General features: G+C 44.1%; 1 protein-coding gene across 8 annotated transcripts in view; it reads left to right on the forward strand.

The window, feature by feature from the left end:
* The window catches only part of LOC138753873 (spectrin beta chain, non-erythrocytic 1-like), a 264,090-nt gene that overhangs the window by 84,204 nt on the left and 164,508 nt on the right, over nt 1-15,378 (forward strand). The window contains exon 1 of one of the 8 annotated variants that reach the window (XM_069917407.1): nt 9,920-10,025. The exons of the other annotated variants lie outside the window; for them this stretch is intronic. Within the exon in view, the coding sequence (XP_069773508.1) occupies nt 9,935-10,025 (91 nt within the window). The 5' untranslated portion in view covers nt 9,920-9,934. Of the gene's footprint in view, nt 1-9,919; nt 10,026-15,378 lie in introns of those variants that run through there. 8 annotated transcript variants of the gene reach the window in all.

Raw genomic sequence — 15,378 nt, forward strand, 5'->3', positions numbered from 1 at the left:
TACACCTATGTGACCAATTAACCTACTAACCCCATACATCTTTGGAAAGTGGGAGGGAACAGGAACTTCCCTTCCCATTCACACCCCACCATAAGCCATCCCTTACTAACCACAGAGCACCAATGGCATAGGGATTATTTAACATGGGTTGTGAGTGGAAAGAAAAAGGTGGAGAACAACTGTGCTAGATAGAAAGGGTGCTCGATAATTCTTTGAGGCCTATTTAAGCAATGGTCCCAATAGAGAAAAGTGATCTTCTCAGGTGCCTTGGTGATCCTCTATATTGACTTCATTCACTGTACTTGGATTTCCAGAATGGTGTGGTGTCAAAATGTCATGTGGTCAATTAAAGTTCAGGGTTGAGGAGATAAGAAAGCAGCATTGGGAGAAGATTGGCTGGTAAACAGGAAACAATTTCTAGTTGGTCAGGTGTGAAGGACGGTGTGGCCCAGGGACTGCTCTCAATGCCTCAAGTCCTTTACAGTTCATATAACTGATTGGGATGAAAGTTGCTAAATTCACTCATGACCCAAGATAGGGAGGAGAATAGGTTCTGAAGAGGGCATATGAAGGTTACATAGGGATATAGAGAGGTTGATTAAGTTGACAAAGATCTGGTAAATGGAGAATAAAGAAGGAAACTGTGAAATTGTTTCTCTTTGGCTGTAAGTATGCATTTGAAGTAAATGGTGAGAGATAAAAGAGATGCAAGATGCAAAGCAGTGTAGGTTTTCCACTGCATAATGAACAAAATGCTCATTTGCTGGTGAAGAGAGGAATTAGGAAAGCTAAGAAGTAAAATGCAGAAGTCTGAAGACTCCATGGTTGAAGGAAAAAAAACAAAGCTGGAGAAACTCAGCAGGTCAGTGTCCTTTATATGGCAACGGTAAAGATACAGAACTGACGTTTCAGGCATCAGCCTTTCATCATGAAATAAATGTCGGCAGGCATCCAAACGAAAAGGTAAGAGTGGGAGGGGTGTGGCGGGGGAGGAGCCTGGTCACCAAGGCCGGGGCAATAGGTGAAGAAGGGAGAGCAGCAAGTGGGGGGGTAGGGGAGGGATGGCTGGTGAATAGAGAGGGAAGGGGTTGGAGAGCCAGAGGAGAGAAGACAGGGGTAGGGAAGGGAAGGATATAGGAGAGAGGGTTAGCAGAAACCGGAGCAGTGCCATCTGGCTGGGAGGGCCCAGATGGAAAATCAGGTGTTGTTCCTTCAATTTATGGGTGGTCTTGGTGGGATAGTACATGAGGCCATGGACAGACATGTGAGTGTCGGAGTGGGTCACAGAACTGAAATGGTTGGCCACTGGGAGGTCCCCATCACCAGTATTGTCAGAGCAAAGGCGCTCAGTGAAGCAACCTCTCAGTCTGTGCCCAGTTTCTGTGATGGGGAGAAGGCCACAAAGGGAGCACCAAATGCAGTAAATCAGTCCTGTGGATACACAAGTGAAATGGTGCTTCTCTTGAAAGGCCTGTTTTTGGACCCAAACTGTGTTGAGGGAGGAGGTGTGGGCATGTGTGGTTCCTCCTGTGGCCACAGGAAAAGGTAGCGGTGGCGGGGAGGTTGGGGGGTTGGTGGAGCAGGGAATCATGGAGTGAGTGGAACCTGATGGAGTGAGGAGAAGGGAAGATGGGTCTAGTAGTGGGATCCTGTGGTAAGTGTTGGATATTCTGGAGGATAATGTGCTGGATGCAAAGGCTGGTTGGTGGTAGGTGAGGACAAGGGAAATTTTGTGCTTTTTGCGTCTGGGGGCAGAGGGGGCCAGGGCAGATGAGTGAGAAATAGATGAGGTGAGAGGTGAGTTTATGGTGGTGGAGGGGAAGCCATGATTGTGGAAGAGAGCCGAAATTCCAGATGATCTGGACTGGAAGACCTCATCTTAGGAACAGGTGCAGTAGAGACAGAGGAATTGAGAGAAGGGAATAGATTCCTTGCAAGGGACAGGGTGTGAGGACGTTGTAGTCAAGATAGTTGTGGGAGTTGGTAGGTTTACAATATATGTTGGAGGAACGCTTGATTCCCGAGATGGAGACAGAGAGATCTAGAAAGGGGAGAGTGTTGTCGGAGAATGACCAGGTCAGTTTGAGATTGGGGTGGAAGTTGGCAGTAAAGTAAATAAAGTTGATGAGCTCATCGTGTTGATGTAGTTTTCATTATAATGGAGGAAGAGTTGAGGGGTCTTGTCTGTGTAGGCTTGCAGCATGGATTGCTCCACAAAGCCCACAAACTGACAGGTGTAGCTGGAACCCATGTGGGGACCCTTGGCTACTCCTTTGATTTGTAGGATGTGAAATGAGACAAAAAAGAAGCTGTTTAGAGTGAGGACAAGTTCTGCCAGGCGGAAGAGGGCGGTAGTAGAGGGTGACTGTTCGAGTCTCTGGTCCAGAAAGAAGCAAAATGCTTTGAGACCTTCCATATGGGGAATGGAGTCATGAAGGGATTGGACATTCAAAGTAAAAATGAGGCGGTCCAGTTCAAGGGATCTGAAGTCATTGAAGGGCGTGTGAGGTATCACAAATGTAGGTAGGGAGGGATTGGACTGGGGGGAAAAAGAAATTAGTTCAGGGGGGCAAGAGAAAGTGGAAACAATGGTTCTTTCCAGATGGTTGGGTTTATGTATCTTTGGAAAAGGCCAACAGAACATGAGGTTCTACTTTGCAGACATAGGGCATTGACGAGTCAGTTTCCAGGGAACTGGATGCATTTTTGGTCTCCTTATTTAAGGGAAGGATGTAAATGTGTAAGTAACAAAGGATGGTTAGGCTGGGCTTTTATCTGCTGCAGTTTTAAAGAGAAAGGCAACCTGGTTCCTGAAAGATCTGGGCATAGAGGCTGTGGAAAAAATGTTTCATTTTGCAGGAGAATTTAGAACCACAGGTCACTGTTTAAATTTCAGGTTTGCCCATTTATATCATGGAAGATGTGATTCTTTTCCTCTCTCCCAAATAGAAGAGGAAGTAAAATCTTTAAACATTTTTAAGGCAAATTTGGGCAATTGTTCCTGAGCAAGAAAGGAGGAGGGTAGAAAGGAGGGGGGTGGGGAGGGTGAAACGTTGACACGAACAGGTTACAATCAGAGCACATTTCATCTTATTCAATGATGGAATGCACTACTCTTCTTACCCGTGTACATGTGTAAAAAGTGAAATCTGTGTGAATCATGTTCAATTATTTTTTTCCTGCATTCTTCCACATTTAAACAAAATTACAGAACTAGGTTTCAGCTTCGTTTACCAAACAGGGCAATATTCTGTTCACACAAGGTGTGGAAACCTTGATTCAGATTCCATGAGTTATTCCACATTCTGCACTAATTGGCATTCACCCTGAAATTTTGTTGCCATGGTGAGTGTACTTATTCCCATTTGAATCGATGTTCAAACTCCAATTAACTTTACATCAATGGTTTCCAACCTTTTTCTTTTCCACTCGCATCCCACTTCAAGTAATCCCTATGCCATCAGTGCTCTGTGATTAGTAAGGGATTGCTTAAAGTGGTACGTGGGTGGGAAGGGAAAGTTGAGAATCACTGCTCTAGACCCAATTGTTACCGAAGCATTTTGTTTGAGAAAAATTGTCATTGGGCCATTTCCTTTGGAGTTATGAAATTGTGCACATAATGAGTCAGTGAGGGACGATTAAAACAGTGGTTTTCAAACTTTTTCTTCCCACCCACATCCCACCTTAAGTAACCCTTACTAATCACGGAGCACCGATGGCATAGGGAATACTTAAAGTGGTATGTGAGTGGAAAGAAAAAGTTTGAAAACCACTGCTTTACATATTTATCTCTTTTGACTTTGTAAGCCTCTTTTTCATAATTTCAGTTGCATTTCAATGAACACTGAGTTCTAATACGTGCAGTCGCATGTTGCAATAGCTGCTCTATGTTTCAGTAACTATTCTTTGGAATATTGTTATGGCAATAGGCATGGGTAGTGAGACACATTTAATCCTACCTTTCAAGGTAAGCATGACATACCAGCAAGACTAAAACACAAAAGTTTGCAGATACCATGGATAGTAAAAAAACACAATGCTAGAGAAATTCATCAGGTCAAACCGTGTACTTTCTGTCGCAAAGATAAAGATACACGACCAATGTTTCGCCCTTCATCAAGGTATGAGCAAAATGCGGCTCTGTGAATGGAGATGGAAGGGGGTGGGGAGCTGTAGGAAAGAAGGCATAAAGCCTCTCTCTATAAAAAAAACGTGCCTCTCCTATCTCCCCTAAACTTTCCTCCACTCACCTTAAACACCGGTTTAGACAGCTTATAAATTGTGGCAAGAACAGGGAAGATACAATGTTAATGTAATCATCTGCTGTTGAATTTATAATATTTGTAGAGTCCTCTAGAGATTTCTGCTTTTATTAACTTTCCTAGATTATTTCCTACTACAGTAATATAGGGGAAGGGAGGGAGAGCGGGCGGTAGGCTGGCAAAACCAGAGAAGTCGATGTTAATGCTGTCCGGTTGGAGAGTCCCCAGGTGTTGCTCCTCCAATTTATTGGTGGCCTTGGTTTAACAGTACATGAGGCCATGGACAGACATGTTGGCGTGGGAGTGGGCCTGCCCCTCCCCCCATCATTTTGTTTGGGCATACCATAATAGACAATAGACAATAGGAGCTGGAGTAGGCCCTTCAGCCCGTCGAGCCAGCACCGCCATTTTACAGATCATGGCTGATCACTACCATCAGTACCCCTTTCCAGCCTTATCCCCATAACCCTTAACTCCTTTGCCCACTAGAGTCTTATCTAACTCTCTTTGGAACATAATCAGCGAATCTGCCTCTACCACCCTCTGTGGCAGAGCATTCCACAGATTCACACTTCTCTGGGTAAAAAAATGTTTTCTCATCTCCGTCCTAAAGGGCCTACCCTGTATTCTTAAACTATGCCCTCTAGTCCTCGTCTCCCCCATCATTGGGAACAAGTAATCCGACTTCACCCTGTCTATCCCCCTGATAATTTTGTATACCTCAATCATGTCCCCCCTCATCCTTCTAAACTCCATCGGATACAAGTCCAGTTTTTCTAGCCTTTCAGCATATGTCAACCCCGCCATCCCTGGAACTAACCTTGTAAATCTGCGCTGCACACCCTCTATAGCTAGTATGTCCTTCCTCAAAATTGGAGACCAGACTGGTTATCTCTTTATCTTTGCTATACTCTTTGACCTGTTCAGTTTCTCCAGCATTTTGTTTTTACTGATGAAGGTGTATGGTGTGTGGGCCTTCATTAGTTCGGGGGGTTGAGTTCAAGAGCCTTGAGGTAATGTTTCCGCTCTATAAAGCTCTGGTTAGACCACAATCTGAGTATTGCGTTCAGTTCTAGTTGCTTCATGACAGGACGATGTCGATGCTTCGGAGAGGTGCAGAGGAGAATTACCAGGATGTTAACTAGATTGGAAAACATGGCATACGAGGCAAGGTTGACTGAATTAGGGGTTTTCCCTTGGGAGCAATGAAGGATGGGAGCTAACTAAATAGAGGGAAGATTATGAGGAACGTAGATGGGGTGGACAACCAGCACCTTTTTTTCTGTGGCACCAATAGCAAATACCTTGCAAACAGGTGAGTGGAGGAAAGTTTAGGGGAGATGTGAAAGGTAAGTATTTTAAACAAAGAGTGCAAGGTGCCTGGAATGCATTGTCGGGGATTGTGGTGGAGACTGGTACAATAGGGACATTCAAACGTGCTTAGAGAGTCACATGGTTGTAAGAAAAATAGTGGGTTCTAAGTGTGAGGTAGGTTTACTCAGGTCAGTACAACATTGAGAGCTGAAGGGCCTATACAGCACTGTAATGTCAATTGAGATTGAGGTTGATAGTAAGATATTGTCAATGTTGCCACAGCGCTAAGTAAAATAGAATTTCCTTGGGCATTAACACAAATATTACAGCACAGTACAGGCCCTTTGGCCCACAATGTTGTGCAACCTATGTAAGCCGACTATGGCTTACTAACTCTAACTAACTGTGGTGATATGAGATGTGAACTATGAAACATATGGATAATTAGGATCCAGTCTAAATATTTAAAATCTGAACCCATAGAAAGTATGTCATAATAACCTTTCCTTCACGTGCAATAAAAAGGGTTAGAACTCTATCAATGCAAGGTGCTTTCAATAGCATGTGGGACTATGGTACTGCTACACAGAAATACCATTGAGCACACAGTGCTTTTAAGATGGAGAACGCAAAATGGAACCTGCTCCACGGCGTGGCTGCCTTAAACTGTGATGGTGCACCTTCAGGAGCGCAGTCCTCTGCCCCTCCGTCCAACTGAGAATTTGACGTAAGACTGAGGGAGAAACCAACAAATAGCATGGGGTTAAAGGACATAGAAGGCCTGGCAATGCGAATCAGCACCACTTTTCCATGGGGCATGAAGGAGGCAAGTCATGAAGTGAAATGGAAAGTAAGGTAAATACTCTGCCTTCAGAATGTAATGTTCTGATTCACCTGCTCAATTTTACGTGATCCTGAGTTAAACAAGAAAGTATGCCGATGCTGGGGTCGAGCGCTGGGCACAAAAAATACTGGGGAAATTCAGTGGGTTGCACATCAGCCATAGAAAGTCAAGGGTGAACAACGCTTTGGGCCTGGAATGAGGTAGATGTTTGAATAAAAAGGTAGTGGGGGTGGGGTTGGAGGTGGGTGTGAGGGGAGAGGATGGGTGAGGAGGCCAGGAGGAGTAGCTGATGGGTCAGAGTTGGAGGCAGATGGGAGGGTAGAAGAGAAAGAAACTGCAAAGTGATGGGGCGAGGGTTGAGGGTGCTCTGACTGGAGGGGGAAGGGTTTGGGGGGGGAGGAGAGGAGACAGAGGGATAGGGAGAGAGAGACTCGGAACAGAAAATGATATTAATACCTTTATGGTTGGAGCCTGCCAAGATGGAATGTAAGGCGTTATTCCTCCAATCTTTAGTTTTTATTTGTTTTTCAATCCTTATCTACTTCTGACTCACTGTTCTTTTCTAGCAGTCCTGCTTATTTCAAGTTTCCAATGACTTAGTATGAGTAAGGGTGTTTTTGGTGTCTTTCTCTGCTGTTCTTGTTATGTTTACACCTCCTTCACACACATTAGCTGCAATTACCAAGCTTCCTTTACTCTTTGTCAGTGGACATCAATCTCGACCATCCATATTCCTTTGATCTGTGCCCTATTGCTGATCCCCTTTTCCCTTCCCATCTCTTCCTCTTCTTTGCATCTCCAGACTGATGCACAATCAATTGCACAAAGACTGAAGTTACTGAAACATTTATTAGCAAGAGATGGGCAGCATCACTGTGTTGGTCGCTCACACTGATCCAGACTTGAACTGTTTTTTTCAAATATCCCCTGTTCTGATCAATGTTAACTCTGTTCCTATGCCTACAGATGCCGCCTGACCCATTTCCAATGCTTTTTGTAATTATTTTAGATGTCCAGCATCTTCAGTTTTTATTTTTGCTTTTCTACATCGGTGTATGCATGCCATGATTAACTTGAAGTGATCCTTTTGGCAAGGGGCCCAGATTCTGATGCATTCTACTTGCAAACTTTATGAGATTGAATGTATTTGAGCCACTCTTGTTCCTTCGAATCATCTGGATTCAAATGGACCGACTAAAAAATGAGCCTAATTTCTCACTGAACCACAAACCCTGCATATTACCAGGCGGACTATCCCTGCAGAACACCTCATGAAGATTACAAGCAGGCTTGAGCCTAGTTCAGCCAAAATTCATTTGGAGCTCGTCAGAACTTCACAATGACTCAGAACACAAAGAATGCTCATATCCAGCACCAAAAACAAATCAAACTCACAGAGGTTACAGCACCAGCGATTTGGACCTGGGTTCTAATCCCGCGGTGCCTGTAAGGAGTTAGTACATTCTCCTTGTGTCTGCTTGGGTTTTCCCTGGGGGCTCTGGTTTCCTCCCACTGTTTGAAACGTACCTGGGTGGAAGTTAATGGGGTGTAAATTGGGCGGCACGGACTTGTAGGCCAAAATGGCCTCTTACTTTGCTGTATGTCTGAATTAAAAAAATAATTTAAATTTAAGTGTGAGGTAGCAATTTGGAAAAGATTTACAGGGCCAAGGGGTATTTGATTTTAATTATTGATAAAATCAGAAGAGTTGATGTAATTAAGACATAGGAGCAGAAATAGGCTATTTAGGAGTTTGACCTGCCATTTAATCATGAGCTGATCCATTCTTTCACTCAGACCCACTCCCCTGCCTTCTCCACATAACCTTTGATGCCAGGTACTATCTCTCCAGACGTGAACCAAATCTGGATGCTGAACCACACAAACACCTAGATGTTTTCAAGGTGCATTAGTGCAGTGTCAACTTGAGCAAGTAGCCAACAGGAGCAAGTCTTCTGAAGAAATAGATTATCTTTGAGTTCAGATACAGATCCAAACTGTTCAAAAATCAATGAAAACCACATTGCATAAGGAAATCAGAAAACAAATTTCCTCCCCATGTCCCGTTCAACTCCTCCCCAATTTAACTACTCATCTTCACATTGGGACCAATTTTTGTGGCCAATTAATCTTCCAATCCACAAAACAAGGTTGAAGTATCTAAAGTATTCCAACAGTCAAGGCAGTTTTAAGGCTGACTCTAACTGTATCCTCTACATTATATAAAAATCCTGATGTTTTTTTCCCTCATGCGGTCTTGTACTATAAAATATTCACTGAATTCCCAAAAGCACAAAGTTATTAGAGCACAAATAAAATGCCTTACTCTTTTCTTCAAGGCAACTTTCACCAACTTATTCGTGTTGCGTGAAAGCTATAAACCCTTTAAATAAGTGGGGTGGCACAGTTAGTGTTCCAATTAGCACAACATTATTATGGAAACCTGGGGTTAGAATCCTGCAGGGCCTGTATGGAGTTCTTTCTGTATCCGCGTGGGTTTCCTCCATATCCTCCCACGTTCCAAGGACGTACAGGTTAGTTGGATTAATTGGTCACGTGAATGCATTGGGTGGTGTGGGCTCATGGGCCAGAAGGGCTTGTTACTGTGCTGTATTGCTAAATATAAAAAAATGTTGAAATGTATCTCTGCTACATAAAGCATATTAGTCCTAATTTTGAGCTAATTTTGTCTCCTGCCTACAACTTTTTTCACCTAATTTTATGTTCATTTTTTGCACCATCAGATGAGAAATTGGTTTCATGGCAGTTGCAAGAATTATTAAATACACTTCACCTTCCCCTATGCAGTTATTATGCAGATCATAAACTAAAAAACATCTGTTATTGGCTACGGAGTGAATGGATTTCATTCATGTGACTCATTTAAACAAAGATGAGTGATGCAAGTGTGATGTTTTTTTTTATTGTAATAAAGAAATTTGGGTTCTTTTAAAACAATTCGACTTTATTAGCTATGGACTCAAGATCATGTGGAGGCATCCATCTTGAAGTCCATCCAAAGCTGTCACAACTAGTCTTCAACTCCCTCCAGTGGTCAGGTGTGTCACTAGCACTCTACCACTGCACCAAGTTTTACAATATTCATAATGTAGTATTCCATCTGGTGCTTTATGAGTTTTGGAGGATTACCTTTTTTGCCTCGCGCCTCTGTGAGCTCAGAGCAAAGACCCCATGCTTGGACTGAAGCCAATTACTGCCTTTGGAGAAGGGTCAAAGGAAAGCCTGCTTCACATGCAGCTTTTCCAATGCAAGCACAGGGTGGATCCGCTGCACAGAGTTCAGCCGGCTCGCAGGATTATTTTAACCACTCTGCAGCTCAGGCAAACGGAGCTGGAACACTTTTAACCTGGGAGAGAGGGACTAAGGATCAACCCGCAAGCTCCGCCCAGTGCTGCTCTGAAGTGCCTTTAGCATTCTGCTAAACAGCAGTTCACCCATCTACATCATCGGCAGTCCACAAGGCATTACTCCTCTCCACATTGGTAATTGAGTTATGTCTGCCCTGCCAGGAATACCTGCTGATTGCAAAGCATCACATCAGAAACTTTACAATATCATGGATGGGCGTTTCAAACAATTGCAAGGTACACTCCCTGCTCTTTTCTCGACTTGATTGTAATCTATATCCTGTGAATGAAAATAAATTCTGATTCATAAGGGTCTTGTAGCCTAGGAAAGTGCTAGAGGGTTTGTATTGCATTCGGAAAATGAATTGAAAGGAATCTTTGGCTTTAATCAGTAGCTTTGCTAGCATGTAACTTATTAACTGTACTCGAACATGAAGCATTTTTGTCAATAGATGGTTGAGGCTTTGGAATTAAAACACAAGAGTCAAGAATTATATGTTTAAGGTAAATAGTGATGCATGTTAGACATCTAAAAATAGTTTAGCAAACTGTGATGCTTCTGTTGACAAGTATAAAGCATAATGGAATTGCCACTGATTGCTGAGCATGAAGAATTGCATAGCCCAAGTCATTCCGAGATGGAAAACAATGCTTTCAGCTCAGTAACAGCCTGAGACTGAACAGCGTGCATTTCTGAAACTAAATAAATAATGTTTTGGTGAATTGTGTACCAGGGTTGTCAGCACGATGAGTACTTTGGACTGTACACTGTGCTGCTTTGCACCAACAGCAGTTCAGTGTCGTATCCATTGACACCATCTGAATATATATTATATATATGTATAGTGTATCAGCCTTGAGCTGATTGTGGTCCATTTGTAAGTTCCTAGTATTTTCAATTGTCCTTCAGTTCATGCTTGATTAAGCAGCAACCAGGGTTCAGAGGAGGTTCACAAAGATGATTCTGGGAATTACATTTTATTGATATGTACATTTTAAGTAGTTGTGTGTAATTGGAGGTGTGTGTGTAAGAGAGATGGTACATAGGCGCCTAGGCAATTTCTATCAGTGGCAAATCTGTCTGCCTTGCAGCAGGAAAAAGGGAATTTCATGAAATATGACGCTGTTTTATTACTGTGACAATAAAATTGAATCTTGAACCATATGAAGAGCGTTTGACAGCTCTTCTCCTGTACTCATAGGAATTTAGGAAAATGAAGGGAGATCTTACTGAAACAATTCAAATATTGAAAGGCATGGACAGAGTAGACATAGAAAGGTTGTTTCCCATGGTGGGAGAGTCTAGAACAAGAGGGAACAACTTCAGGATTGGTCAGAACAGAGGTGTGGAGGAACTTCTTCAGCCAGAGGGTGGTAAATCAATGGAATTTGTAATCACAGCCGTTGTGGAGACCAGGTCATTGGGTGTATTTAAGGCAGAAATTTATAGGTTCTTGATTGGCAGAGCATCAAAGATTATGGTGAGAAGGCCGGGTGCTGGAGCTGTGGGAAAATGAGCCAGCTTGTGATTAAATGGCAGGGCAGTCTAGATAGGCTGAATAGCCTATTTCTTCTCCTATATCTTATGGTCTTGTGGAAGTTTCTTTCAATATGGTTCATCCTGAAGATAAGCAGTACTATACATTTGGTACTAAAATCATTATGCAGAATATCACCTTTATATCTTTTGGAGAAAGTCACTTCACAGATGGTAACCTTGTGCAATGAGGGAAATGATGCAGCAATTTATGCAAAGCAACCCTTCATAAACTGAAATGAGGTAACGATAGGCTACTTTCATTTTGTAGTGATGAGTTAAAATTAAATTTTGGGCAGGACTTTCATTATTTGTTTTCTTTGATGAGGAAACAAGAACATCAGAGACCAGTGGGGTTTCACAGGGATCTGTTTTGGGACCCTGCTCTTTGCAATTTTCACCAATGACTTGTATTAAGAAGTGGAGGGAGGATCAGTCAGTTTGCAAATGATATCAACATTGAAGGTGTTGTGGATAGTGTAGAAGGTAAGTCATAGGTTACAACAGGATATAGACTGGATGCAAAGTTAGGGAAAGAAGTGGCAGATGGAGTTAAATCCAGATAAGTGTGAAGGGAAGGTTGAGAATCATTGCTTGAGACCCAATTCTTACTGAAATATTTTGCTTGAGAAAAATGGTCATTGGCCCATTTCCTTTGGAGTTAAGAAACTCTGCACATACCGAGTCAATGAGGGACAATTAAAACATGTCAAACATTTTCTTCCCACCCACATCCCACCTTAAGCAATCCCTTACTAATCACAGAGTACCGATGGCATAGGAAATACTTAAAGTGGCATGTGAGTGGAAAGAAAAAGGTTGAGAACCACTGATCTACTGCTTCGTAGGGCAGAGAATTCACTCTTCTTGGGGGGGAACCAGTTCCCCCTCATTGCCATCCTGAATCTAATTCCCCCAGATCTTTAAGGCTATGTTCCCTAGTCTCGCCTTTCAGTGGAAACAACTTACCTGCCTCTATTTTGAAAGTGCATCGAGCCCTTTCACTTCTACTTGAAAACAGAGGAACCTCAGTACAAATCAAAAACCGAGATCCTTCACCTCATATGAATGTAAATGCTTGTGGTTTGGCTACCTGGTATACCCTTGGCTTTGATGCGTACAATTCTGGATCGCATGCCACAGGAAAACATTGAGTATGTTTCCTTGTAGATGTGATGGAATAAAGTACAATTATTTCAAGACTCAAGATTCAGCAGAAACTGGAATTGAAAGCAAAAAGCTGAGTAGAGGAATGGAGGTTGGAGGGAAACAGACTCTTGGCATTTTAGATCAAACCCTACTTCAAGCGTGAGAAAGGAGGGGGAGAATTGGTCGCACTAAAGAGGAAGGGGAGGGGTCAGAAGGCAATAATTGGCCGAGGAGGGTAATGAATGATGGACAGATGGAGAAAGTGAGGGTAAAGGATTCGTGAATCAGAGGCAGGAATTGTTTTCTTTGGATTAGAGGAGGTTGAGAAGGAACAATTCAGGAGTACGACATTATGAGAAGTCCCCCGGACACATCTTGCTCAGCAGAAGAGTCAATAGGAGGAAGGTTTTATTTGCAATATTCAATGGAAAGAAGCTGAAGGAAGATTTTTTTTCATGCAGAGGATGATGGAATGTGAAATTCACAAAAAACCTTCATCACAATTTTAAGTGGTTGTTAACTTAAAGAGCAGTCACCCAGAGGGCTGTGGTAGGTGGAATTCGATTGAGTCGGTCCTATTCAACTGGTGCAGACACGATGGCAGAAGTATTCCAATATTTGTCAGCCTGGATTTATTTTTGCTCCATCCCAGAAGGTGACTTGAAGCTATAAACTTCGGAAGAATATGGTGGAGTATCTAAATCTGAAAGAAAAGCTGTAATTCAGATAATTTCATTTAATAAAACAATAAGAAAACCAGTATACCTGTTCCCACTGATATTATAGACTATAGGCCCTTTTATGCCTCACCTCTGCCTGGAGGCCGGCTATAAGTGTGGAGGGAAATATATAAACTTACCTTTCATGGAGCAGCCTAAAAGGCTGCTTTTGCATCACATTCATGTCGAGTGGCACCTCGTAGTGCCCTCTGGAGCTGATGGAGGCAGGGCGACTGGTGCCGTGGCGCTGTCCCTCATAAATATGCGCGGCAGACCAATGGCCATTTTCCCTACCCATAATCCCCCATGCAGCTGGAAACGCTCTGTGTTGCCCAGAATGGTTCCAGCTGCGTGGAGGATTATGGGTAGAGAAGACAGCCATTGCTCTGCTGTGTTTTGAGACACTAATGAGCGGCTCCGAAGGCCAAAGCAGCCTGGTGATGTGTTGGAGTGGCCGGTAGGGCTGTCACAGCCAGGTCCCTGATGGCCCCCACCCTGATGGCCCCTGCCAGCCACCCTTGCCCTGTCGGCTCCTGCGAGACCCCCTGCCCTGACGGCCCCCTCCGGCTGCCCCAGCTCTGATGGCCCCCTCCGGTTGCCCCTGCCCTGACGGCCCCCGCCGGCTGCCCCTGCCCTGAGGGTGTCGTGGAGGGAGAGGGGTGAGTGGTGTGAGATAGAGGGGAGATGGGTCCTGGGCTGACAGCGCCATCACAACGTCATCAGCCCACCCCAGGCAGCCACTTGCAGCGGCATTATATTCATTGCAGCGCCGATGATCCTTCCCTGAGAGGGATTGCAGTCGGCACCTTGGAGCTGGCCAGGGCGCATTCATAGAGGTAAGTCTCCCGACGTAAGGGCGTAGAATCACTGCATGAAGGGCCTAGTGTCACCTGTACAGATAGGGAGGATGGGAGGGACAGATGAATCAGAATTGTTGTTATCTTTCTTCCCTTCATTGTTGGAGGATTAGATTTCTATGGTGCAGTAATTGCTGCAGAAATGTTGGAGTTATACAGCAGCCACCACAGAACAGGCCCTTCCAGAAAACACATTAATTTCACTTTCATTTTATGATCAGACTTCACATTCATAAGGGTAACAACTTAGCAAAACGTAGCAATACGTTTCCATTAATGAAGAGAATGCCTGAGAATATTCAGGTAAAGATGCAGAAAAGCAGCAGACTCAGGGCTTGCCCAGTCATTGCATGAGATGGTTGCCAAATGATTTTTGAGACCACATATGGGACAGGAAGTGAGGGAACTGGAGATCCCATCAGAAACTGGAGTGTAGCAGAGGGGACAGGAGGTAAGGATACTGTAGACCCTACCACAGGCGGGGCAGGAGGAGGGGGATGGTGGACCCTTCCGCAAATAGGTGAAGGGGACGGTGGATCCTTCCACAAATGGGGCAGTAGGTGAGGGTCCTAGAGACCCTTCCATAGACGGGACAGGAGGTGAAGGGACGGTGGACCATTCCACAGATGGGGCAGGAGGTGAGGGAACTGGAGACCCTTCCACAGATGGGACAGGAGATGAAATGACAGTGTACCCTTCCACAGATGGGGTAGGAGGTGAGGGAACTGGAGACCCTTCTGCAGATGGGACAGGGGGTGAGGGAACTGAAGACCCTTCCACAGGCGGGACAGGAGGTGAGGGAACTGGAGACCTTTCCGCAGACGGGACAGGAGGTGAGGGAACTGGAGACCCTTCCACAGATGGGACAGGAGGTGAGGGAACTGGAGACCTTTCCACAGACGGGACAGGAGGTGAGAGAACTGGAGACCCTTGGAGAGATAGCCAGAATTTCTTTTTAATTTTAACAGCACAGCACGGTAGAAGCCCATTCCAGCCTATGACACCCGTGCCACCCAACTAACCTCCAACCGCGTACCTTTTTGTTTCATTCCCCTGCCCTCATACCCTCATGTGGAGCACTGTTTGTTACATAAAATCTTTGCACTCATGTCACCTACTTTCCTTTCAACATCTTGTCAAGTATAATATCAATATTTTGGGTGTCATGATACACTTGTTTGTTTGGATCATTGCAATGATGAAGCTGGTATCACCCAGGCAATTCATGATTTCTTAAATCTCTTCTCATAGCTTTAAATACATAGCTTTTGGCTGGCAGTCAACCAGCAGCACTGAAATCCATTGCCAATTGTTTTGGCTGCATTCAG

The sequence above is a fragment of the Narcine bancroftii genome, chromosome 2 (genome assembly GCF_036971445.1).
Source record: "Narcine bancroftii isolate sNarBan1 chromosome 2, sNarBan1.hap1, whole genome shotgun sequence".
Lineage (NCBI taxonomy): Eukaryota > Metazoa > Chordata > Chondrichthyes > Torpediniformes > Narcinidae > Narcine > Narcine bancroftii.